The sequence below is a fragment of the Globicephala melas genome, chromosome 1 (assembly GCF_963455315.2).
Source record: "Globicephala melas chromosome 1, mGloMel1.2, whole genome shotgun sequence".
In the NCBI taxonomy this organism is placed as follows: domain Eukaryota; kingdom Metazoa; phylum Chordata; class Mammalia; order Artiodactyla; family Delphinidae; genus Globicephala; species Globicephala melas.
In genome coordinates this window covers 169,998,572-170,022,611 of record NC_083314.1, presented here as the reverse complement: position 1 = coordinate 170,022,611, position 24,040 = coordinate 169,998,572, and the positions used below count along the sequence as shown (strand labels likewise).

The window sequence follows — 24,040 nt, the reverse complement described above, 5'->3', positions numbered from 1 at the left end:
AAGTCATTTATAAACCTGGAAGTGGTGTTTCATTCAAACAAATATTTATTGAGTATCTACCATGTCTAGGCACTGAAGTGTGTTGGCGATCAAACAATGATACATGATAAGTAAGATCCCCACCTTTAAGAAGCTGACACCCTAGAGGTGACAGACAGACAATAAGCAAGAACTAATATATATCATCCTCCGTAATAAATATAATAAAGTCAGAGAAGGGGACAGAGATGGCTGGGTAGATGGAGGGGAGGGGTGCCTGCTCTTCTGAGGTCTTCCGACTACAGCCTGTGAGCTGCCATCTATTTTAGTAAATAACATTCTCGTGGAATATAGCCAAGCTCATTGATTTATGTATTGTCTATGGCTGCTTTCATGCTACAATGGCAGAGTTGAATAATTACAACACAGATTCTATGACCTGTGAAGCTGAAAATACTTACTCTCTGGCCCTTAAAAAAAAAGTTTGCCATCACAAGGAGATACCATTTCACACCCACTAGAATGGCTATAATCAAAGACAGACAATAACAAGTAAGAGTGAGAATGTGAACAAACTGGAACCCTCACACACTTATAATGGGAATGTAAAATGGTGCAGCCGCTTTGGAAAAGTCTGGCAGTTCCTCAACAGGGTAGACAGAGTTACCATATGACCCAGCAACTCCACTCCTAGCTATATACCTAAGAGAAATGAAAGCATATGTCCACACAAAAACTTATACCACAAAGGTCAGAGCAGCCGTATCCACAGTAGCCAAAAAGTGGAAACAACCGAAACGTCCATCAATAGATAAACGAATAAATAAAATGTGGTATAGTCATACAGTGGAATATTATCTGACAATAAAAGGAAATGTAGGGGGCTTCCCTGGTGGCGCAGTGGTTGAGAGTCTGCCTGCCGATGCAGGGGACGCGGTCCGTGACCCGGTCCGGGAAGATCCCACATGCCGCGGAGCGGCTGGGCCCGTGAGCCATGGCCGCTGAGCCTGCGCGTCCGGAGCCTGTGCTTCGCAACGGGAGAGGCCACAACAGTGAGAGGCCCGCGTACCGCAAAAAAAAAAAAAAAAAAAAAAAAGGAAATGTAGGGACTGCCCCCAATGCAGGGGGCCCGGGTTCGCTCCCTGGTTGGGGAACTAGGTCCTGCATGCATGCTGCAACTAAGAAGCCCACGTGCCGCCACTAAGACCTGGCGCAACCTAAATAAATAAATATTAAAGAAAGAAAAAGAAATGTAATAGTGATGTACGCTACAATATGGATCAACTGTGAAAAGAAAGAAGCCAGTCACAAAGTACCACGTATTGTATGATTCCATTTGTATGAAATATCCAGAAGAGTCCATCTACAGTGACAGAAATAGGTTACTGATCGCCTAGGGAGAGAGGGTGGGCAATGATGGCTAAAGTGTGCACGGTTTCTTTTTGGAGTGATGAAAACTGATTGTGGTGATGGTTCCACAACTCTGTAAACATACTAAAAGGCATGGAATTGTACCGTTTAAATGGGTGAATTTATGGTATATGAATTATATCCCAATAAAGCTGTTTTTTTTTACATCTTTATTGGAGTATAATTGCTTTACAATGGTGTGTTAGTTTCTGCTTTATAACAAAGTGAATTAGTTATGCATATACATATGTTTCCATATCTCTTCCCTCTTGCGTCTCCCTCCCTCCCACCCTCCCTATCCCACGCATCACAAAGCACCAAGCTGATCTCCCTGTGCTATGCGGCTGCTTCCCACTAGCTATCTATTTTACATTTGGTAGTGCATACATGTCCATGCCACTCTCTCACTTTGTCACAGCTTACCCTTCCCCCTCCCCATAGCCTCAAGTCCGTTCTCTAGTAAGTCTGTGTCTTTATTTCTGTCTTACCCCTAGGTTCTTCATGACATTTTTTTTTTCTTAGATTCCATATATACGTGTTAGCATACGGTATTTGTCTTTCTCTTTCTGACTTACTTCAGTCTGTATGACAGACTCTAGGTCCATCCACCTCACTACAAATAATTCAATTTCGTTTCTTTTTATGGCTAAGTAAGATTCCATTGTATATATGTGCCACATCTTACCAATAAAGCTGTTTTTAAAAGTTTTACCAACCTTTGTTCTAGACAGTTAGGGAAGGCCTCGAGGTGGTGGCATTTGAGCCTCTTTTGTAATTGGCTCAAAGTTCTCAAATAGTAACAGGTGGCATTTTACTGAGCACTTACGTGCCAGGCACTGTGTGAAGCATTTTGCAAATCACTGCCTCATTTAATCCTCACAAAGATCCTATGGCTTAAATACTGACAACTCCATTTAACAGATGAAAAAACTGGAGCACAGAGAGATTAGGGGACTTGCCCCAGGTCACACAGTTGATAAATGGCAGAACCGGGATCCAACCCCACGTATTCCTTTTTTTTTTTTTTTTGCGGTACGCGGGCCTCTAACTGTTGTGGCCTCTCCCATTGCGGAGCACAGGCTCCGGACGCGCAGGCTCAGCGGCCATGGCTCACGGGCCCAGCCGCTCTGCGGCACGTGGGATCTTTCTGGACCGGGGCACGAACCCATGTCCCCCGCATCGGCAGGCGGACTCTCAACCACTGCGCCACCAGGGAAGCCCCAACCCCATGTATTTCTGACCTCAAAGCCTGTGCCTTTAACCACTGAGACACACTGTATGTACATAGTTCCCTGTCCAGTCTCTGGATTCTTGATCTTTCCCAGATCAGATCAGGAAGATGGCCCAAAGCGAGATGGAGGAGGTGGGGAAGAGCACAGCCTTAAAGGAAAGTAGGGAAGGGCACGCGGGGAGCAGAGGAGAGCAGTGACCATGCTGAGACGTGTCTCTGGGCTCAGGGAGGGCCTCCACGGGGTGAGCAAGTCACTAACACAGTGGTTTTAGAAATTTGGGAACAATCTAGTGCCTAAAAATCACCTAGTGCAAGAAGTGGAGAGAGGTTTATTTAAAACAGATTCCTGGGTTTCACTGCCAGAGATTCTGACGTAGTGGGTCTGAGTTAGGGACCAGAAATTCAATGTTGACGGAGTCTCCCTGGGAGATTGTGATGCAGATGGTCCAGGGACCACACTGTGAGATGTCCAGCAGAAACTTCAAGGTCAGCACAAGACTCCTCTGGGTGCTCCCCTACCCTTATCTTGGCATCCCTCCTTTTTCCTCCCTTTCTGATATTCCATATTCCCGACTCTCCTTCTCCCTGTGCCCAGAGACCCCATGGAGCATTACAGGCCTCCCAGTCTCTGTTCCTGCTCTTTTCTCCACCTGGCGTGACCCTCCCTACCTTCCTTTGCTCTGCCCCATCTCCCCCATGAGGCTTCATCACACCTCCCCTTCCTTAGTCTCCCATCCCCAAAAGGCTCATCTTTCGGGAGTCTGCTGATGTGTCACCTCTTTATGAAATCTTCCCTAACCATAGGCAAGTTTCTTTATTGCAAAATGAGGATGAAAAGCAAACCAGAAATTTATGTAAGGAGCATTGCAGGCACTCAATACATAGCAGCTGCTGTTTTTATATGGCTTGACCTTGGGCAGGAGCTCTTAGGCCAAGCACTGTATTAAAATATACAATAATATACCCATTATTTTCCTCATTTTACATTTGAGGGAAGTGAGGCAAAGAGGGATTAAGAAACCTGTCCAAGGTCACCCAGCTAGAAATTGGTAGTACTTGGATTTGAACTGAGGCATTAGGTCCTCAGCTGTAATCATCATGTTACACTGACTTCCATTGTTATGAGGCTCCAATGAAATAATAACTACCAGGACTCTGGCACAGGGCCTGGCATGTGGTAGGTGCTCAATAAATGCTAGAGACTGAATTTAATTGAAAGGTTTCTATGTCCAGGGAGAGGGGGAAAAATTACCCCTTTGAGGCTTTGCTGATCATGATGTTTCATGCTTTTTATTTGACAATACTCAACAGCTTAAGATCTCTAAAGAGAATGGGATATAGGAACAAAATTCAGAATGGTATTCCAAGCTTGGTAGGTGCAAATCCTGTCAATCTACTTCAATGGGGGTAACTGTGGGTTTTAACTTCAGACCATTAAGATGGTGCAGGGAAACTGGGGAAGGATAGGCACAGGGTAGTTATCTGGTTCCAGCCATCCCACTCCCCTGCCCCTGGCTTCTGAATCTCTCTCTGTCACTCTGTATCACTGGCACCTCCAATGCTGAATCTCTCCCCATGAACAACTAAGGAAGATTCAATCTAAGAAGGACTCAGCGGAAGAAATATTGATACTTGAGTGTTAATTTCCAATTAAGGTGCCATATGGAATGGAAACCCATCCACCTGACTCCAAATTCTCTTTCAACTCAGGTCATTAATCTCATCTACCCTCTTTTAAGCTCCATACAAAACTTACGTAGACCAGAAAGCCTCCCGCTTTGAGCCTGGGGTCTTCCTACAGAGTCAGGCAGCTTTCTGCCTGAATTGCATCAATGGGGAAACCTGTGGTCACATTCTTCCCAACATGGATGAACTGTGAAAATATACTAAGTGAGGTCTTGTTCCATTTTACACAGCTGCCCAGCTTTGGGTGGCTCAGAGGTCAAGAAAACAGCAGCAAAGAAGAATGCTGAACAATTCTATTGATTGAACCAAAACCCAAGATATCAGGACTAACCCAACTCTCAGGAAAAATAAAAAAGACAATTCCAGTTGGGTTACAGGACATAAAAGATAACAAGAGTTGCCACCAAACAAGACTGAGGCTTTCCCGAAATGGACGACTTTCTGAAATGCTTGCTGAAAGTCTTTGTTAAACACAGTATAGATTATTGGATTGATGAGGGAGTTTAGATAGCCTAGCCAGGTGAAAAAGTCAGAAAGAGCTGGGTGGATCCAGCAGGAGTCCCGGCAGATGGGCAGGACCAGAGATGCAACAAAGAAGGGCAGCCAGCAGATGATAAAGGCGCCCAGAATGATCCCCAGGGTTTTAGTGGCTTTCCTCTCTCGGGCAGCAGAAATCCTCTGGCGCTCCAGGACACTATCCGCAAGCTTGATCTTCACATGGTTAAAAAAGAGAGGGGAGCCTGCGGAATGAGAGTGCCCCTCGTGAAGGCTGGGATTGAGCGAGCAGAGCGAGGACCCCGCAGAGCCTGTGATGAGACGGGCTGTGGTAAAGCACTTCCCGTAGAGGGATGGCGGATTCAGGATGCGGTTCAGGGCGGCTGTGTAGATCCGGCCATAAAGGATGATGAGCAACACAGATGGGAAGTAGAAGGCCCCACAGGTGGAATAGATGGTGTAGGAGATCTGAGAAGTGTTCACCAGGCAGTCCGACATCTCTTCCTGAGCTTTGGCCTGCCGCCAAAAGAGCGGTGGGATGGAGATGCAGATGGAGATGGCCCAGACGATGGCAATCATGGCGACCGCACGGCCTGCTGTCCGGCGTTTACTATACTCCAAAGCATCAGTGATGGCCCAGTACCTGTCCAGAGCAATGACACAGAGATGCAGGATGGAGGCTGTGCAGCACGTGATGTCAGAAGACAGCCAGATGTCACACAGGAGTTGGCCAAAGCTCCAGGTGTGGGTGGTGGTATATGCGATGCTGATGGGCATGACCAAGATGGAAACTAAGAGGTCAGTCACGGCCAGGGAGCCAATGAGATAGTTGGCTGGGGTGTGGAGCTTCCTGGTCAGGAAGATGGTGGTAAGCACAAAGGCGTTGGAAAGGACTGTGGCCAGTGTGGTGATGGAAAGGACCACAGCAAGAGAAATCTTGAGGGCTTGGAGGGTCCCTGCATCCCAAGCCCCTGGGGTTTCTGTGGCATTCAGGGATCTGTTGGGAGCTCCCTGCAGAAGGCCTTCCACTGACTGGTTTGGTGGGGACATTGTAGGTGGCTCTCTCTTCCCACAGACTTTCACACATGCAGCTACTTCCTTCACAGTTGTTCTGCTCACAGAATAAGGTCATCCTTCTGTTTCACGCTGGTGGGAGGCAGCCATCAGAACAGACCCCAGTGAAAAGACCTCAAAACCTGACTATTTAGAGAACATTGAGGTGACTACCACCTAGTAGTTAAAGGTCTTTCCTAAACCAGATGAATCCCAAGATGTCTCACTGTTCTGGAACTTTGCCCAGCAACTGGTCAGGCCTAGAGGACACATGCTAGATTTGTTAGACATTTATCAGGATATCAAAACAGTGTAGGCAGTGCTCTGGAATTCTTGCCTTTGGCATTTTGGCTCCTTCCAAAGCTTGAGAGATAAATGTGTTTAATGAGAACTTCAGAATAATTTCCTCCATCCTATGCTGAGAAGATTCTGGCTTTCAGGTCGCCTCTGGGGAGCTTTTTTTTTTTTTTTTTTTAATTTATTAATTTATTTATTTTGGGCTGTGTTTGGGTCTTCGTTGCTGCACCTGGGCTTTCTCTAGTTGCACGAGAGGGGGCTACTCTTTGTTGCGGTGGGCGGGCTTCTCATTGCTGTGGCTTCTCTTGTGGAGCACGGGCTCTAGAGCACAGCCTCAGTAGTTGTGGCGCACGGGCTTAGTTGCTCCGCTGCATGTGGGATCTTCCCGGACCAGGGATCGAACCCGTGTCTTCTGCATTGGCAGGCAGATTCTTAACCACTGTGTCACCAGGCAAGTCCCCTCTGGGGAGCTTTTAAAACTAGAGACAAAAAGAAGTACCAGCTGATTCAGAGAGGCAGTGCAGTCAACAGCTCACAATTTTCTCAGGTTCGTCTGGACGTGTCATGAGGTACTTAACTTTGGTTCCTGTCCCACTGAACGTCTGGAGCCCAAACAGACAAAACATTCCGGTTACCAAGACTTGAAGAATGCATGAGCTGGGAGAAGGCAAAACAAAGAGATCACTGTGGGTTCATCGAGGAGGGCACGTGTTCAGAAGTTCTGGGGGTTAAGGAAAAAAAAAGTAGAGTTGGGCTCTAGAAGGACAATTTAGACACTTGAGATTAACTCTAAGATTAAAAGGATACTGTTTAGTGTTGGCAGCGGTGCAGCGTAACTGGCACTCTCACAAGTGTGAGGAGAATCCAGGGGAGCGCGACGTGCCCACCCCCCAATCCCCAGAGGGGGCAAAGTGTCACAGCTGCTGGAAGCATCACAGGCTTGTTACAAGGACATGAAACCAGTTCTGTAAATTGTGAATCAGAAATCATCCTATTTATTCAGCAACAATGGAAACTAAACAAAATAACTCTACACACACACACATACACACACAGAGGCCACTTGGAAAGATACCAAATTGTTACAGTTTATTTCTCTACAAATTGGGGAGGGGGGCAGTGAACTTTCTTCTATTCATATGAATTTTCCAAATTTCCTAGAGTGAGCATGCATGACTCAAAACCAAACCAAACCAAACCACCTTTTTGTTAAGCAAAGAAATGAACTGCCAAAATAAAAACCCCAGAGCATTTTTCATGGTGAAAGTTCAAATCCAGAAAATACATTTGGCTTTCCAAATGAAAACTGGAAATTTAGTCACAAAAAAAATCTTAAAGAATCATTTTCTTTTCTCCTCTGTGTCTCGGGACTTGAATCTGGGTTTCAGCATTTAGGACAGAGGCAAGTCCTGGGGTCTGAAGTCCATGGGGCCTGGCAGGCAGCCCCTGGGTATATGGGGTTGGCAAGAAGAATGCCAAGACCCCTTAGCCTTGTCCACAGCCCCCACTGTGTCTCCCCCTGCCTTGCGTGGAATCCTACAACTCCACCAGGAATCCCTATGATTCATTTTATCTCTTCCAGGTCAGCTTAGCAAACAGGTCTTGCCCTAAAAGCATTCACAGCCCAGCAAGGGAAGCAGACATGTAGCTTCAAAGACCCTGAGATGGAGCTGGCAAGACAGAATATATATATATACACATGTACTTAAAAAAAATGTGATCATAATTATTATGTATGAATTTGTTTCATAGTTTGTATGTTTATTTATTTATTTATTTATTCATTATTATTATTTTTTAGGCCACGCTGTGGGGCATGCGGGATCTTAGTTCCCCAACCAGGGATCGAATCCATGACCCTGCATTGGGAGCACGGAATCTTAACCACTGGACCACCAGGGAAGTCCCCTGTTTTTCCTTTTTTAAATAATTTTATTCATTTTTATTTATTTATTTTTGGTTGCATTGGGTCTTCGTTGCTGCACGTGGGCTTTCTCTAGTTGCAGTGAGCGGGGGCTACTCTCCATTGGGGTGCGCGGGCTTCTCATTGCGGTGGCTTCTCTTGTTGTGGAGCAAGGGCTCTAGGCACGCGGGCTTCAGGAGTTGTGGCGCACAGGCTCAGTATTTGTGGTGCGTGGGCTTAGTTGCTCTATGGCAGGTGGGATCTTCCCGGACCAGGGATCGAACCCGTGTCCCCTGCATTGGCGGGCGGATTCTTTTTTTTTTTGCGGTACGCGGTCCTCTCACTGCTGTGGCCTCTCCCGTTGCAGAGCACAGGCTCTGGACGCGCAGGCTCAGCGGCCATGGCTCACGGGCCCAGCCGCTCCGTGGCATGCGGGAGCCTCCCGGACCGGGGCACGAACCCATGTTCCCTGCATCGGCAGGCGGACTCCCAACCACTGCGCCACCAGGGAAGCCCTGGCGCGCGGATTCTTAACCACTGTGCCAGCAGGGAAGTCCGCACAATATCATTCTTAAGGCCTGTGTATTGTTCTACTGGCTGCCTACATTAAGGAGAAGGGTTTCAGTAGTCAAGGTCGGGAGGGATGGCATTCCTGGTGGCTGGAAAGGCAAGAGTAAAGGCCCAGAGGCTGGAGTGCAGAGAGCAGAGGTGGGCAGGGGACAGTGCTCAGGCGGTGGCTGGCGCTGGGCATGGGAGGCAGCAGGGCACAGGGGAGGGTTTGGCTTGGACTGGGGCAATCTGGGCTCTAATCCTTATTCTACCCCAGCCTTCCTGTATGACTTTGGGCAAGTCCTTAGGTCTCAGATTTCTTCCCGAAACAGAAGCCACCCCATATGGCACCCAGGGCTGCCGTGGAGCTTTCATTGCTCTGGGCAAGGTCGGCCTTTGAAACCCACTAAAAGGCTGAGAAGTGTCAAGAATCATTATCATCCTACTTCCTTCATTCTGCTTGGCTCAGGGCTTTGTTGGGAAGGTTCAGTCTATGCCTATTGATTGACTGATTTAAAACATTAAGAAGCTAAATGTGCAATGTGGTAGTTTCCCTCCCACTTCCCAAAATCATGCTTCATCTTTAAAAAATATCTGCCTCGAGGAGGGGAAACAGTTTCAGTTTAAGAAAACCCATCTTAAGCCACCTGCTCTAAAACATTCCCAAAGTTTGAGGAATATTATCATACTATCTTTCATGGGGCTCTTGGTATGTTCCAGGCACTGAGTTAGCCCTGGGGCCAACTCCACCAAGGACCCCTAACCTACAAATAAACCAATCAGTGCTCAGAAAGGTGAAGTCACCTGCCCAAGGTCGTCCACGTGCAAGTGGAAAAACCGGGTCCAGGGCCAGCTCTGAAATTTCCACGCTTCTCCACACTGCCTCAGTTCAGGAAGCAAAGCCTTAAGGCATGTTTGCTTCTAGGAGAGAAGCTGGTTTGGGATCTCACGGTGGTAAGTGAAAACAGTGATTCCCTCCTGCCACCCCAGCCCTCTCCTTGCCTCGTGCTCCTCCCCAAAGGCCTATTTCCTCCCACTTCCGTTCACAGGGAAAATGTGAAGTCGGGCTGGACTGCTTGGAATTTTCTTCCCTCCAGACGGTCTGGGTGAGCGAGGTGCCGCCATTTCTCAAGGAAGGCTGGTGTGCTTGCCCCACAAACCCTGGCGGTCACTCCTTGGGTTCCAGGGATTCCAATGACCTCATTCCAGTGAAAGGCGTGGGCTCAGAAAGGCCTGAGAGGCTGGTGGGTGACATCTTGGGAAGAAGGACGGGGTGGATTGCCTCGGGCAGGAATGCTGGGCTGGAGCTCTGCAGGAATTCACACGATTCTGGGGCTATCTCCTGACTGCCATCTTTCTCCAACTGGAACAAATCTGGGGGAATTTCCCGCAATCCAGCTACATTTGGAGCTGGAACAAATCTGGGGGAATTTCCCACAATCCAGCTACATTTGGAGATACAGACTACAGCTCTAGAGTCAACCAGCTCTTTCCCATCACATTTCACATAATAAGATAAAAAATACACATTCAAACAACAGTGAGATACTATGTCCATCCAGCAGATAGGTAAAAAATTTGAATCTGATCACGTCATGTCAGTTTGGTAAAGATGTGGCCCAACAGGAATTGTCACCTCCCACTAGCAGAGTATAAATTAGAGGAGCTTTGTTAGCAAACAATTTGGCCTTATGCCGTAAATCTAAAAATGTAATGACTACCTCACAACCCAGTAATTTCACTCCCAGGTATATAAGACAGAGAAACTCTTTGATGTGTTCCCCAGCAGAGAGGAACGAGAATAGTTAAGGTGGTACTGACTGTAACAGCAAACCACTGGAAACCACCCAATCGTCCATCAGCAGCAGAATGGCAGAATGTGGCATATTCCTATGACGGGTGCTACAGAGAAGCAAGACTGAGTAAACCGAAGCACACGCATCAAAATGGATGATTCTCACAAACATAACAGTGCCAACGTCAAAAACATGCCAGAAGAAACAAACTGTTTAAGGATATTAACATATGTGGCAAAGCCATAAGGAAAAGCAAGGAAATGTTAAATATAAAATTCAGGGGAAGGGCTTCCCTGGTGGCGCAGTGGTTGAGAGTCCGCTGCCGATGCAGGGGACGCGGGTTTGTGCCCCGGTCCGGGAGGATCCCACATGCCGCGGAGCGGCTGGGCCCGTGAGCCATGGCCGCTGAGCCTGCGCGTCCGGAGCCTGTGCTCCGCAACGGGAGAGGCCGCAACAGTGAGAGGCCCACGTACGGCAAAAAAAAAAAAAAAAAAAAAATTCAGGGGAATTTCTTGGTGGTCCAGTGGTTAAGACTCAGGTCTTTCGCTGCAGGGGGCCCAAGTTTGATCCCTGGTTGGGGAACTAAGATCCCGCAAGCCGCGTGGTGCGGCCAAAAATAAGTAAATAAATAAAAAATAAAGGGACTTCCCTGGCGGCACAGCGGTTAAGAATCTGACTGCCAATGCAAGGGACAAATGTTTAATCCCTGGTCCGGGAAGATCTCACATGCCGCGGAGCAACTAAGCCCGTGTGCCACAACTACTGAGCCTGTGCGCTGCAACCACTGAAGCCCGCGTGCCTAGAGTCCGTGCTCTGCAACAAGAAAAGCCACCGCGATGAGAAGCCTGCGCACTGCAACAAAGAGTAGCCCCCACTTGCTGCAACTAGAGAAAGCCTCTGTGCAGCAAAGAAGACCCAACGAAGCCAAAAATAAATAAAATAATTAAAAATAATAATAATAAAATAAAATTCAGGATAGTGGTTACCACTAGAGGGGAAAAGAAGAGGGGATGTAATCATCGTGGAAGGGTTTTAAAGGTATCAGTGATGTTCTGGTTTTTAAGGTGGAGGTGAGTACATGGAGGTTTATTGTTAGTCTTTAATCTGTAAGTATGTTTTTTATATATATTTATATACACTCTTTTGTAGGGAAGGATATATCTGTAATTCTTCTTAACTTTGTACATTATAAAAAAAGAGAACCCCACTACCAGCACTGATACATTGATTCTGATACATTAATACCTATCCATACATCCTGGTTCCAAAGATCTGGGTTCTGATCCCATCTCTGCCACTGACCAGCAGGGTAATCATGGGCAAGACATGATTTCTCTTTGACCCTCAGTTTCTTCATTGGTAAAATGGGAACATTAGCATGGCTGTGCTGCCCCAAAGGGGTGTTTAGTAGTTCCAGTAAGATCATGTATGTGATGTGCTGTAACTGTAGCATCCTGAACAAATGTAACCATGGTAACAGAGCTGGAGGGAGTGGCTAAAAGCATACATTTTAGGTCAGGCAGGCTCAGACTCCAATCCCCGTTTCTCCTCTTCCTCACTGTGGCCATTGGGCAAGTCACTCAGTGATGGAGGTGATACTTCATACCTCACCGGAGTTTGGGGAGAACTGGTAAGAACATGGACCCAAATGCCCAACATAGTAAATGATGACTTCTCTGGTTTCTCTAGGACGTATCCAACCATGTTCAGGTCTCCAGGCAACAAGGTCTCTTCCCTCACTAGAAACAAGGCATCACTGTCCGTTTTAGTGAGTGATGTCTGTCATTGTCAGAACTACCAGCCATACCAGGGAGCTTCTCCCCTGCCCACCACACTTCTGAGAGCCCTCACAGCAGCATCAAGGACCCTCCTCAGCCTCTCCAGAGCCCAGCAGCATCTTCCCTGGAATCCAGATCACACAGATTCTAGCCATACCATGCATCCTCCAGCTCCAGCATCTCTGCAGAGGGATGGAGGAGAAAAAGCAGGCAGACAGACCTGGGTCCCAATCCCTACTTGGTCCACAGACCACCTCTGACCACAGCTGACTGGACCAGGGTGGACATGTGAGTCAAAACAAGCCAGCAGATTCTCTCTGGGGAATTTAGATTGGAGGTTGTAAGCAGCTGGGTGGATAGATGATGGAGGGGAAGCAACTTGAAAGCTAAGGATGCTGGGGCGAGAGTCGGGTCACAGCCATGACCAAAGCCAGGGCAAGTGGTGGCGGGGAGCAGAAAAGCCGTAAGTAAACAAACCAAAAACACAAAGCAAAACAAAAACAGGTCTGCAGAGAGAGGCGGGAGAACGGAGCAGAGAAAGGAGCAGAGAGAGAGGGGAACCACCTGCCCTAGGAGAGGAGGAAGGAGCCTTCCAAGCCCAGTGATACTCCTTATCCTTATATGTCCATGAGAAGCCCCTAGACCCAGGAAACTTCATTTGTAGCAACTTGCACTTTTCCTAGTTGAGTCAGTTCAAATGGACACACCAGGCCCTGAGAAAGAAATCAGACAGAGGATTTTCAGTTCCTTCCCACCAAACAATCCCTACTGTGGGATGGAGGCAAGTCATTTCACCTCCTGCGCTTTTCTTCCCATCTGTAAATGGGGTCCCAGCACCTTTTTCCCAGAACTGCTATGTAGATTCCAGGAAGGCACAGTGGCTGCCATACCACAGGTGCCCTTTTTATCACTCTTAACTAAGGCTTCCTCCAGACTGCAGGAAGATCAGTCACCTCCCCTTTTGGAAGGATCTTTAACTAAGCGAGTCGTAAAACCTTGCCAGAAACAAACAGGATGTATGGGCTTAGTGTATTCTCAGAAGCCAGTCCCACCCTTTTGGAGGAAGGAAAAAAAAAACAAGGCTGTGATAGATTTTGTTTGTTTGTTTGTTTGCGGTACGAGGGCCTCTCACTGTTGTGGCCTCTCCCGTTGCGGAGCACAGGCTCCAGACGAGCAGGCAGGCCCAGCAGCCACGGCTCACGGGCCCAGCCGCTCCGCGGCATGTGGGATCTTCCCGGACCGGGGCACGAACCCGTGTCCCCTGCATCAGCAGGCGGACTCTCAACCACTGCGCCACCAGGGAAGCCCTGTGATAAAGATTTGTTGCAGTAGAATCAATCCCCCACAGAGGAATTCATGCCTGTTCTTTCTCTGGAAGCTGTGTGGTACGGATGAGTGCGCCCTGGACGGGCAAATCCTCCACAAATCTGAGAATGATTTCCACAAAGTACATCCACAGCTGTTATTTCATCTCATTCTCTCTATCTCATGGGACCTCCCACAGTCTGAGTCTTCTCTGTAAAATCAGGGTATCAAGTCTATCTCCCGGGGGTGTCATGCGAGTGAAATAAAGAGAGGAAGACTGAGAAGTTTTAATGTGTGTTTCTATCAATCAGTCAGTCTCTCTATCTGTAAATGAATGCAAGTTTTGAAATTTAATCAGTTTCTTGAGCAAGTCAACCTTTCACCTCAGTTTCTCCAATTATAAAATCTGGAAAATGTCAAAAAATAAAAAGTAGCCAAGGGACTTCCCTGGCAGTCCAGTGGTTGGGACTCCATGCTTCCAGTGCAGGGGGCACGGGTTCGATCTCTGGTCAGGGAACTAGGATCACACATGCCTCATGGCTAAAAAAAACAAACAAACAAGTAGCCAAACCTCTGACCCAGAACTTCTACTCCCAGTTATACACCCAGTAAAAACATGTACAGCTGTTCACCAAAAGGCATGTGCAAGAATTGTTCATAACAGGAACTTCCCTGGTGGTGCAGTGGTTAAGAATCCGCCTGCCAATGCAGGGGACATGGGTTCGATCCCTGGTCTAGGAAGATCCCACGTGCCGCGGAGCAACTGAGCCTGTGCACCACAACTACTGAGCCTGTGCGCCACAACTACTGAAGCCCACACGCCTAGAGCCTGTGCTCCACAACCAGAGAAGCCACCGAAATGAGAAGCCCGCGCACCGCAGGGAAGAGTAGCCCCCTCTTGCTGCAGCTACAGAAAGCCCGCGTGCAGCAACGAAGACCCAACACAGCCAAAAAGTAAAAATAAATAAATAATAATTAATTTTAAAAAATGATATAATCCAATCTAATCAGCTGAGATTGCTAAGGCCTAGAGAGGTGGGTGTCTTGCCCAAGATCACAAAGTTCCACCTTTCTCCTAGCTCAGCTCAATGCTTCCACTACCCCATGCTGCCTCCATCTTACCCTGTCAAGACGAGGTGTATATTTCCTTGCTCCTGGATTCTGGGCTCAGCATGGACTTGCTATGGCCAACAGAGTGAGGCAGAGGTGACAGTGAACCGATTCCAAATCTAGTCAAGACGCTGTGCATGTTTCCCCTTGCACTCTGCCATCTCCGTGAGAAGAACGTGTGTGGGCTAGCCACCGGTCCCAAGAGGAGGAGACAAACATGTGGAGCAGAGCTGCTCACACTAAAGGCCCCAGCAAATCCCCACAGAGAACAGAGCTCCTCAGCTGATGGGTAGATGCATGTGTGAGCCCAGCTAAAATAGCAGAAATGCCCAGCCCATTTCAGATTAAGTCAGTCAATCTCCAGATGCATGAGTTGTAGTAATAAATGTTATTGTTTTAATCCACTGAGTTTGAGGGTGGCTTGTTACACAGCCATAGCTGACTGATACAGTCCCCTCTTTCACTGAATTACTAAACTCTATCAGTTCCACTGCCGAAAGCTAACTCTGCCTTGGCTCTTTTCCTTCTTCTCTATCCCTGTTGCCACTGTCTTGTTTCAGGCCAAAATTTTCTCGGCTTAAATGGTCTCCCTGCCTCAACTCCTTTCCATTCTGTTACCACATCACACCCGGAATCCTCCTTTTAACTAAAAGTCTGACCATGTCACTCCCTTAAAACCCTACAGTGGCTCCCACTGCACCCGGGATTAAGTCTCAGCTCCATGGCTTGGTTTAAGAGACCCTTCATGAACTGGTCTTTAATTACATTTCCAGCATCACCTCTGAACCTAGCTGGCTGTGACCTTCACACTGTAGCAGCACAGATCTGCTTGTTTTTCTGCCAGCATCCTGCTGCCATTCCCATGTCCCAGTGCTGTTTCCTGCTCTACACCTTTGTCTCTGTCTGGAAATTAAGTCACCCTTCAGGACTAAGCTCTGGCATCTCCCCATGAAACCTTATCTAAGCTTTCCCCAGGACAGCTTCCTCAGGGTTAGATACCCCTCTTCTGGATGCCCACAGCCGCACAGCACTGTCTCCATCACTGGACATTGAGTGCAGGGACCATATCTTATTTAGCTCCTATAGCCCTGACAGCTGGCCCAGAGCAAGAGGTCAATAAGTGTTTATAAAAGGCTCCATGAACTGGTGAGAAATGGGCCCTGAGAAATGGACTGAGAGATGGGAGCCCTGGGCTTTAGCTTGGTTCTGCTACTAATTCTCTGTGACCTTACAAAAGACAGTTCTTCATCTGGGCCTCAGTTTCTCTATCTTGAAAATGAGAGGGTTGGACCAGATCAGAGAGTCTCTTGCTGTGCATCAGAATCACCTGGGGGAACTTTAAAAAAATACAAATGCTGTTAAACAAACAAACAAACAAACAGATGTCCAGGCTTCAACCCCTGAGGGGTAGAGCCCAGACACTGTAATTGTTCAAAGCTCCCCACATGTTTCTAGGGTGTAGCCAGGTTTGGAAGCCACTGGTCTGGATGATCTCTGGTTATCTTCATCACCGGCAAGCTTATTATCTTTAAAAAGTCAAAGACAGGTAAAGCTTGTTTCCAAAGCCTTTGTAACAGTTAGGGAGACATGAAACTCCAACCCCTTCCTACTTTCAGCCTTGCGCTGGGTCAATTACCAGCCTTCAACAGGGAAGGGACCACCTTGAATGACTAAATGCATTGTACAAAGGCTCTCACTGAATTCTCCCATGCTTGTGAGAAAGAGGGCAAAGAAGTTTTAAACTCTCACCATCTGCCCCTAAGACTACACCTTGGGGCAGAGTTGTTTTCCCCACTTTACAGATGAAGAAACTGAGATCCACAGAGGTGAAATGACTAGCCCAAGGCCACATAGGCAATACGTAGCACAGCCGGGATTCAGAGCCAGCGCTGAGAAACTCTAGAACAGTCACTATTGGCCACATGCGGGCATTGAGAGCTTGAAATGTGGCCACTGACATGTGCTGCTTTAAGTGTAAAACAGCCTGGGTTTCAAAGACTTAGTTCAAACAAGAACGTAAAATATCTCATTAATAATTTTTATATCAGTTACATGATAATACCTTGGATATATTGAGTAAGTAAAATATATAATTGAAATTAATTTCACTTTTTTAAAACGTGGCTACCTCTAAATTTCCTAGATCTAAAATTACGTTTGTGGCCTGAATTGTATTCCTATTGGATAGCACCGCTCTAGAACCGGTCTTTACAACAGGGGTGATATCGCCCCCTAGGGGTCATTTTGGGACTCTGTTTTCATGAAACAGTGCAATCCCAGGAAGGGGTTGGGACAGTACCCGGTGCTGTGTGGGCAAGGGCTGGAATAGCAGTAGTAGTAAATTAATGACCAACATTATTAAGAGCTTACTATGTGCCAGGCAGGATTTTTTTTTTTTTAATATTTATTTATTTATTTGTCTGTGCCGGGTATTAGTTGCAGTGTATGGGATCTTTTTAGTTGTGGCATGCGAGCTCTTAGTTGTGGCATGCAGGATCTAGTTCCCTGATCAGGGATCTAACCTGGGCACCCTGCATTGGGAGCGCGGAGTCTTAACCACTGGACCACCAGGGAAGTCCCAGGCATTGTTCTAAGCACTTCCCCTATGTCAACTCATTTAAGTCCGACCACAACCCTCTGAAGTTGGTGCTATTATAGTAATTTCCCAGGGAAGGGATCTGAAGCTCAGAGAATTGGCTTGCCTAAGGCCCCAAAGCTAGGGCACTATAGATCTAGAATTGGAAACTGGCTTGCTCAATTCCAAGCTCCATCACTCATAAAAGGTGCCGAGTCAAGTCAGTTCCACTCCCTTATGCATTCACAAATATTTAACCATATGTGCCGGCTCACATTCAAAAAATCTCTGCTGGGTCCCTGTTATGAGCTGGGCTCCATCACTCTCACCTGAATGGGGTCTCTCTCTGCCAGGTCCAGTGATGGGAGGGTGCACAGACACCTTCAGCCCGCACTCAGCACGCAATCTTCTGCCTGTTTTTCCAGCATGGCCCAAAGAGAAAGGTGGGAAGGTGGTTAAGAATGTGCACATGCATTACCGAAGATCTTATTTAAAATGCAGACTCTGGGCTTTCCTCGGTGGCGCAGTGGTTAAGAATCCGCCTGCAGGGGACATGGGTTTAAGCCCTGGCCCGGGAAGATCCCACATGCCGCGGAGCAACTAAGCCCGTGTGCCACAACTACTGAGCCTGCGCTCTGGAGCCCGCGATCCACAACTACAGAAGCCCGCGTGCCACAACTACTGAAGCCCGCGCGCCTAGAGCCCGTGCTCCACAACAAGAGAAGCCACTGCAATGAGAAACCCGCGCAGTGCAACAAAGGGTAGCCCCCGCTCGCCGCAACTAGAGAAGGCCAGCGCGCAGCAACAAAGACCCAACGCAGCCAAAAATAAATAAAATAAAATAAAAATAAATAAATGTATAAAATGCAGATTCTGATTCTGGGGGTCTGGAGCAGGACCTGAGAGTCTGCATTTCAGAGAGGCTCCCAGGTGATCTGCTGCTCCACTGACCACACTGAGTTGTGTGAGGGGTGATAGTAATGTCAGCCCTGGGATTCAAGAAGGATCTCAGAGTGTCACAGCAGGAAGGACTCTTAGGCATCATCCACTCCAACTCCCTGATGGTGCCGATAGGGAGAGAAAGGGTAAGACACTTGCCCAAGGTCACACCGTGAATTACAGGCAGAGACCAAGTCTTCAGACTCCCATCCATGCTCCTTTCCATCCACTGTCTCCTGTTTGCAGCAGCATCCAGGACAGGAGTATCCAGACGCTCTCATGCCCATTTCACACCATACGCTTTTGGTATTTTCAAATTCTCTCCCCGCCTCCCATCTGAGTTTCCATCCTAGGGGAGCAATCCTGGGAGCAGAGTGGCAGGACAGACCACACTCTGCAAGAAACTTTAAGGGCTGCACCCCCTGGTCCTGGAGCTCAACCTGCCCCTCCCTGCCAGATGCTACACATCTGGGTCCCCAGAAAGCACTTGAGCCGATGGAGTGAAACTGTTTTCAGGACAGAGGAGAGGCTGTCTTCTCCAGACTGGATGCGCAGGGTACTAACAACAGGAATTCATTTCCTAGAAATTAAACACTGAATTTGTTGGTGTTTACGGGATTCATCACCTGCTTTCCCTGCTGGGAGGCATAATACAGCCGTGATTAGAACATAAGCTTTGGAGTCAGATAGTGCTTTGGAGTTAGGTAGACTGAACTTGTTTCCCAGCTCTGCCATTTATTAGCTCTGCGACCTTGGGCAAGTTACTCAACCTGTCTGAGCCTGTTTCCTCATCCGTTCAATAGCGAATTACTTAAAGCCTTTCACAGGAATTCCCTGGTTGTCCAGTGGTTAGGACTCCGCGCTTCCATTGCAGGAGGCATGGGTTCATCAATCCCTGATTGGGGAAGTAAGATCCCACAAGCTGCGCTGCGCAGCAAAAAAAAAAAAAAAAGGCCTATCACATGTTGCCAAGAGCAACACAGATGTGGACCCTGCTCTTAGGGAGACACCATGGCCCTGGGGAAACCTCCTGGGACCTGGGACCACAGAGGATGACAGTGGTGCATGCAGGGAACCACGGGAAAGTAGGGGGGACATGTAAGCTGCGGCAGCCCTAAGATCCCCAGGTGAAAGTGGCTTTGAAGCTGAGCACTGGAGGACAAATAGAATTAGCAAGTGAAGAGGACCTGGGGCCAGTGACACCTATTCCACGGGACTACAGCTTGGGAAAACCTTCCCTGCCATGCACCCCAAATCCTTTTTCTTCATTTCCTGTTGCTCACCTGTACAGAGATTGCACAGGCCAGGCCTCTCCTCTCATCCTCCTGTTGACCTGCGCTCAGCAAGAGACCCCACCTCCAGTTTGGCTGAGACCTCCTCCTGTGCTTCTCTCACTCCTCTGAGCCTTTGCACGGGCTATTCCCGCTTCCTGGAATGCCCCTCCTCTTGTCTCCTCCACCCTCTCTGGAGGTTCCTCTGGACCCTAGGGATGGAATTGATCATCCCTCCTCCCTGTCCCACTGGTGTCCTTATTACACATCACACTGGACTGCCCTAGACTGGGCTCACTTGCTGACTGCCTGTCTCCCTGTTGGACTTGAGTTCCGGAAGGGAGGGGGACATGTGTGTCACGAAGCCCAGGGACCTGTGTGGGGTACCCTCTGCCTCATTCACCCATCCAACTCTGATATCACCCTCGGGATCAAATTCAACTGTCTTCTCTTTGCGGAAACGTGTCTACTCCTTCCACCGAAGTGAGGTTGGCCTCTCTCCTCTGTGCCAGCCGGTACCTCATGACATTGTTCATACTGTACAGTTCTCATCATCCTGCATCCAGTGCTTGTGGGTCTCTCTCCCCACAAGATGGCAACTTCCTGGAGCAGAGTCCGCTTTTGTTCACAGCTGTATGTTTGGGGCTCAATACTTATAGTGGTTCTGCAGTGATTTACTCAAAGAATGAATGAAAGAAGCACACTGACAATTTTACCTTTGCTCCCCAACCCCGTGCTTTGTGCCTCTGGCCACAAATGTCCTTTGTTCATCCCTCCTGGATGTCTCATAGGGAACCCAAACTCAGCTGAGCCACTATCTTCCACCCTACCCCAGCTTTGCTTCCTTTGTAGGCATTATCCTGGTCTTACTCACCCATCCCCAACACTTGGAATCCTCCCTCCTTCCTTCTCTCCCCCAGCATTTAAACATTTATTTCCCTTTTAGGAATGAGGAAGCTGAGGCTCAGAAATGTAACGCAATTGGCTCAAGGTCACACAGCAAATAAATGGGCCTTGCTCTGGAGAGCCCGGACTCCCTAGCTACCTAGCCGGACTCTCACTCCCCCCACGGGTTCTGTCTCCTTTCCCCTGACTTCTCTACACACATTTGGGGCATCTGTGTCTTGGTTCAGGCTGTTCCTCTGCCTGGAAGAACAATGTTTCCCATTCCCCTTCCCACATATCTATTATAATCTGCTCTCTGAGGCCCTTCTCAAAGCTGCTTCCTCCAGGAAGCCTTCCTTGGTCAACTGGATGCAAAATCTCCATCCTCTGAACCCTCTCCTGACTCCAGGTTTGTTTGTGCCTCTTATGCCTGTGCCTGGAAGCTCCTTGAAGACCTACCTATTTCCTCCCCACTCCAGTGACCAGAGCACAATAGGCTCACAATCAATATAGAGTAACTCTTCATGTAAGGCTCAAATGAGCCGAGGAGAAATAACAGCATTCCCTCTCTTCTGTTTAAAACTATCCAATGGCTCCCATCTCAGAATATAATCCAAAATCCTCACCATGGCCTGCAAGTCCCTACATGATTCACCCACTGCCCCCTCCAGGTACCTCTCTGACCTCATCTTTTACCAGCCCTCTCCTTAAATATCACCTCCTTGGCAAAGCTTTGACCAGACAACATAAAGTATCTCATCCTTTACTACAGCACCCTGCTTCATGCTCATTTTAGCACTTTACCATATCTGATATTTCCTGCCTGTTTGTTTATTGCTTGTTTCCCCTGCCCCTCCCCACCCATGCACCTTCTGTCAGCTCATCACTATAACCCCAGGGCCTAGAACAGTGCCTGGCTGACAACAAACATGCATTTATGAGCCATGTGCACAGAGCGGGTAACTAGAGCCAATGGGGTGGATGAGATCACCCAGGGAGAGCATCTTCTACGAGACAGGAGGGCCTGGGAGAGCACAGCGGTTAATGGCTGTAGAAAGGAGGCTGAATCTGGAAAAACAACAGAGACCAAGAAGAAAAATACGACAGTGTTAAGTCACAGGAGCCAGGAGAAGACAGTATTTCGAGGGGAAGGAGCGATCAGCAGAGAAAGTCAAAGACTGAACAGTGTTTGCTGAATTCAGCTTCCTGGAGGACACTGATGACCTTGGCACGCCCCTGCCCCTCTGTGGGCCTCGGGTGGAAGCCGTCTGTGCAAAGAGAGGGACCTCTCAGGTCCTGGGAATTCCCAGCTTTGAGAATCTGTATTTCTGCTCACATTCATATCACTCTTGCCAAAAAGAACAATCATCTACCTGTGGTCTAGGAGGGAAGGGATGACCCAGGGTATCCACCCTCATTATTTATCCATCAGGTAACTGACCAACTGAGGAAGCATCTCTGTATTTCTGGGCCTGTCCTAGGCACCATTAGGAGGGGAAGAGGCCCTAGGGCCTGCCAGTCATGTCCAGGTAGCCAGCCCCCTCCCTCCCATGCCATCCTCTAGTTCCTGGCTTCCTGATGCCTCCATGACAAAGGCCACCCACTTCTCTCCACCAGCTGGACAGACCAAAGGCTGTAGAAGGCCCAGCTGCCCAAATGGTTTTGCTGGCTACTGTTGGTTAAGAGTCCCTTGATGTCCTTGTGAGGAAAGCTTAGACCCTGGCCGTGGCTGCGCCACCCAGAAGACAGCAAAGACCCACGAGGTGCGGCCGATTAGAAAACCCTGGAAGCTGACCCCAAGGAAGAGAGTGAGAGGTTGCTCCTACCAACCAGAGCCGTGATGGCCACCAGTGCCAGGTGCTGTGCTGAGCAATGACCCTATCTGATTTGCACAGCAACCCTGTGAGGTGACCATTCTAATCCCTATTTCACATGGGAGGAAACCAAGGCTCAGAAGAGGTTAAGGGCTTTCCCAAGCTCACACAGCTAGTAAACAGCCAAGCCCTGTTTGCTAATGCAGCCAGTCTGACTGAGAGCCCCTGCTCTTAACCCTTGAACCTCACCAGAGCTAGTGAGGCAAGGGGCTTCAGTCTTATATTCTTTTACAAGCAGTTTGACCTTGGGCAAGATTTATTCCCCACTCTCTGCATCTGCAATAATTCAGATTTCTTAGTGCCCTTCCATTTCTGACATTATGTAATTAACTGGGATTTATACAGAACTCTACAGTTTATAAAAAGGCATTCATAAGGCATCTCATTTTTTTACCACAGATCCTGCAGGGTGGGAGAATTATCCTCTCCATTTGATAGATGTGCAAACTGAGGCTCGAAGAGACGCAGTGACCCGTCCAAGGTCACAAAGCAAGTCAGGGCCGCCGGGCTCCGGGTCTGGAAGCCGAGGCTCCACACTAGACGCTCCTCCAACTCCGCTCCAGAAAGGGGCGACCCTGCGGCGCTCGGACCTGGCCGGCAGGGGGCGGCGCCCGGCTGCCCTCGGCCGCCAGGGGCCACGAGGGAGCGTCGCAGCCCCCCGCCCGAGGGGCGCCTCCCGCCCAGCCAGATCTCCCAGAACGCGCGCCAGGGATCCCGCAACCGACCCCGGGTGCTGACTCGGTCCACCCTCCATCCTGGGGCTCCTGGGGCTCCGGGCCGCGCCCCCCGACGCTCCCCTCCGGCTGGACAGGTCCTCCGGGACCCCCTTACGGCGAGTGCCCCTCCCGTCCGAAGGCGCCGAGAGACGGGACGCCCGGGCCAGCGGGGCGCCGACGAGGGCGCTGCCTCCCCTCCCAACTCCACCGGGACGGCCGCACGACGAGCAGCCGGGGCCCCGGCGCCACCCCGCCCCGCCCCACACCGGGAGGCACCGGACTCCGAGCGCTTACCCCCTCCCGGACACGCAGGTGCGGACCGCGGGCTCACCCTCCCGGGTCCTCTTCCTCGCGCAGCGCCTCGTCTCCCCGCCGGCGACTGCCTCATCTCCGCCGTGACCCCCAGCCCAGCTCCGGGCGTCGCCCCCCCCCCCCCGCCGCCCCGGGGGCTCTTTCCTGGCCCGCGCCGTCTCGAGCCCCACCTCCCTGCGCCCTGCGGCTCCGGCTCCCCTCTCCCCTTCACGCGCCCGCCGCTCCTCCTCGCTCCCCTCCCCCAGCTCCTCCCCACACCCGCGAGGCTCCCTCCCTACTCTGCCCTCCGCCCGCCAGGAGGGAGGCTCGGCCCCTTCCTGTCCCGGCGGGGCGGCCGGGAGCTCCGAACCCCCGCCTCCGCCGTCGCCGCAGCCCCAGGCCCAGGGGTGGGTAGACGCTGAGGAAGGGAGGTGAGGAAGTCCGCAGCTCGGTGCTCCCCGGTCCCCACCTGCAGGAGAGAGGACGGGCTGTGTCCGGAGTAGGGGGTGGTGAGAGGTGGGCCCTGCCCAGAGACCCTTGCTGAAAGCCTAGCCTCCCCCATCTGTCCCTGTCCCCTGTGCTTAGCCCTAGTTAGGTTTTTTTCCCTTCATTTAACAAATATTGATCTGTGGGTCAGGCATGTTCTAAGCACTGGGGACATAACAGTGAACAAAACGGATGTGGACCCGATGGAGCTTACATGAATGTAGTAAGTAGAACATACGAAGTGTTTATAGAGGTAAATAGGGTGGAGGAAAATGAAGCCGGGAAAGGAGATAGTGAGGTGCAGGCTTTGAACAGGGAGGTCAGGGGAGGCCTTCCCGCGAAAGTGGCATCTGAGCAAAGACGAGAAGTGAGGGAGTGAGCCCTGCAGAAATACGGGGAAACCACGCACCA

The 24,040-nt window shown here is 49.4% G+C and overlaps 1 protein-coding gene and 1 long non-coding RNA gene across 2 annotated transcripts; both read right to left on the bottom strand.

Moving 5' to 3' along the window:
• Positions 1-4,442: 4,442 nt before the first annotated feature.
• On the bottom strand, positions 4,443-6,255 carry HTR1D (5-hydroxytryptamine receptor 1D). Its single transcript, XM_030875347.2, has one exon. It carries the CDS (start codon positions 5,849-5,851, stop codon positions 4,556-4,558), a length of 1,296 nt encoding a protein of 431 aa, XP_030731207.1. The 5' UTR covers positions 5,852-6,255; the 3' UTR covers positions 4,443-4,555.
• A 55-nt stretch (positions 6,256-6,310) lies between these two features.
• Positions 6,311-23,264, bottom strand: LOC138842887 (uncharacterized). The gene is made up of 3 exons (XR_011377852.1): positions 23,147-23,264; positions 17,497-17,580; positions 6,311-6,753 (listed from the first exon to the last, which is right to left on the bottom strand). It is a non-coding gene; the product is annotated as an uncharacterized lncRNA (long non-coding RNA).
• Between the last annotated feature and the right edge of the window lie 776 nt (positions 23,265-24,040).

Coding starts and splice junctions, on each gene's coding strand:
- HTR1D (XM_030875347.2), bottom strand. CDS start 5,851: ATGTCCCCACCAAACCAGTCAGTGGAAGGCCTTCTGCAGGGAGCTCCC.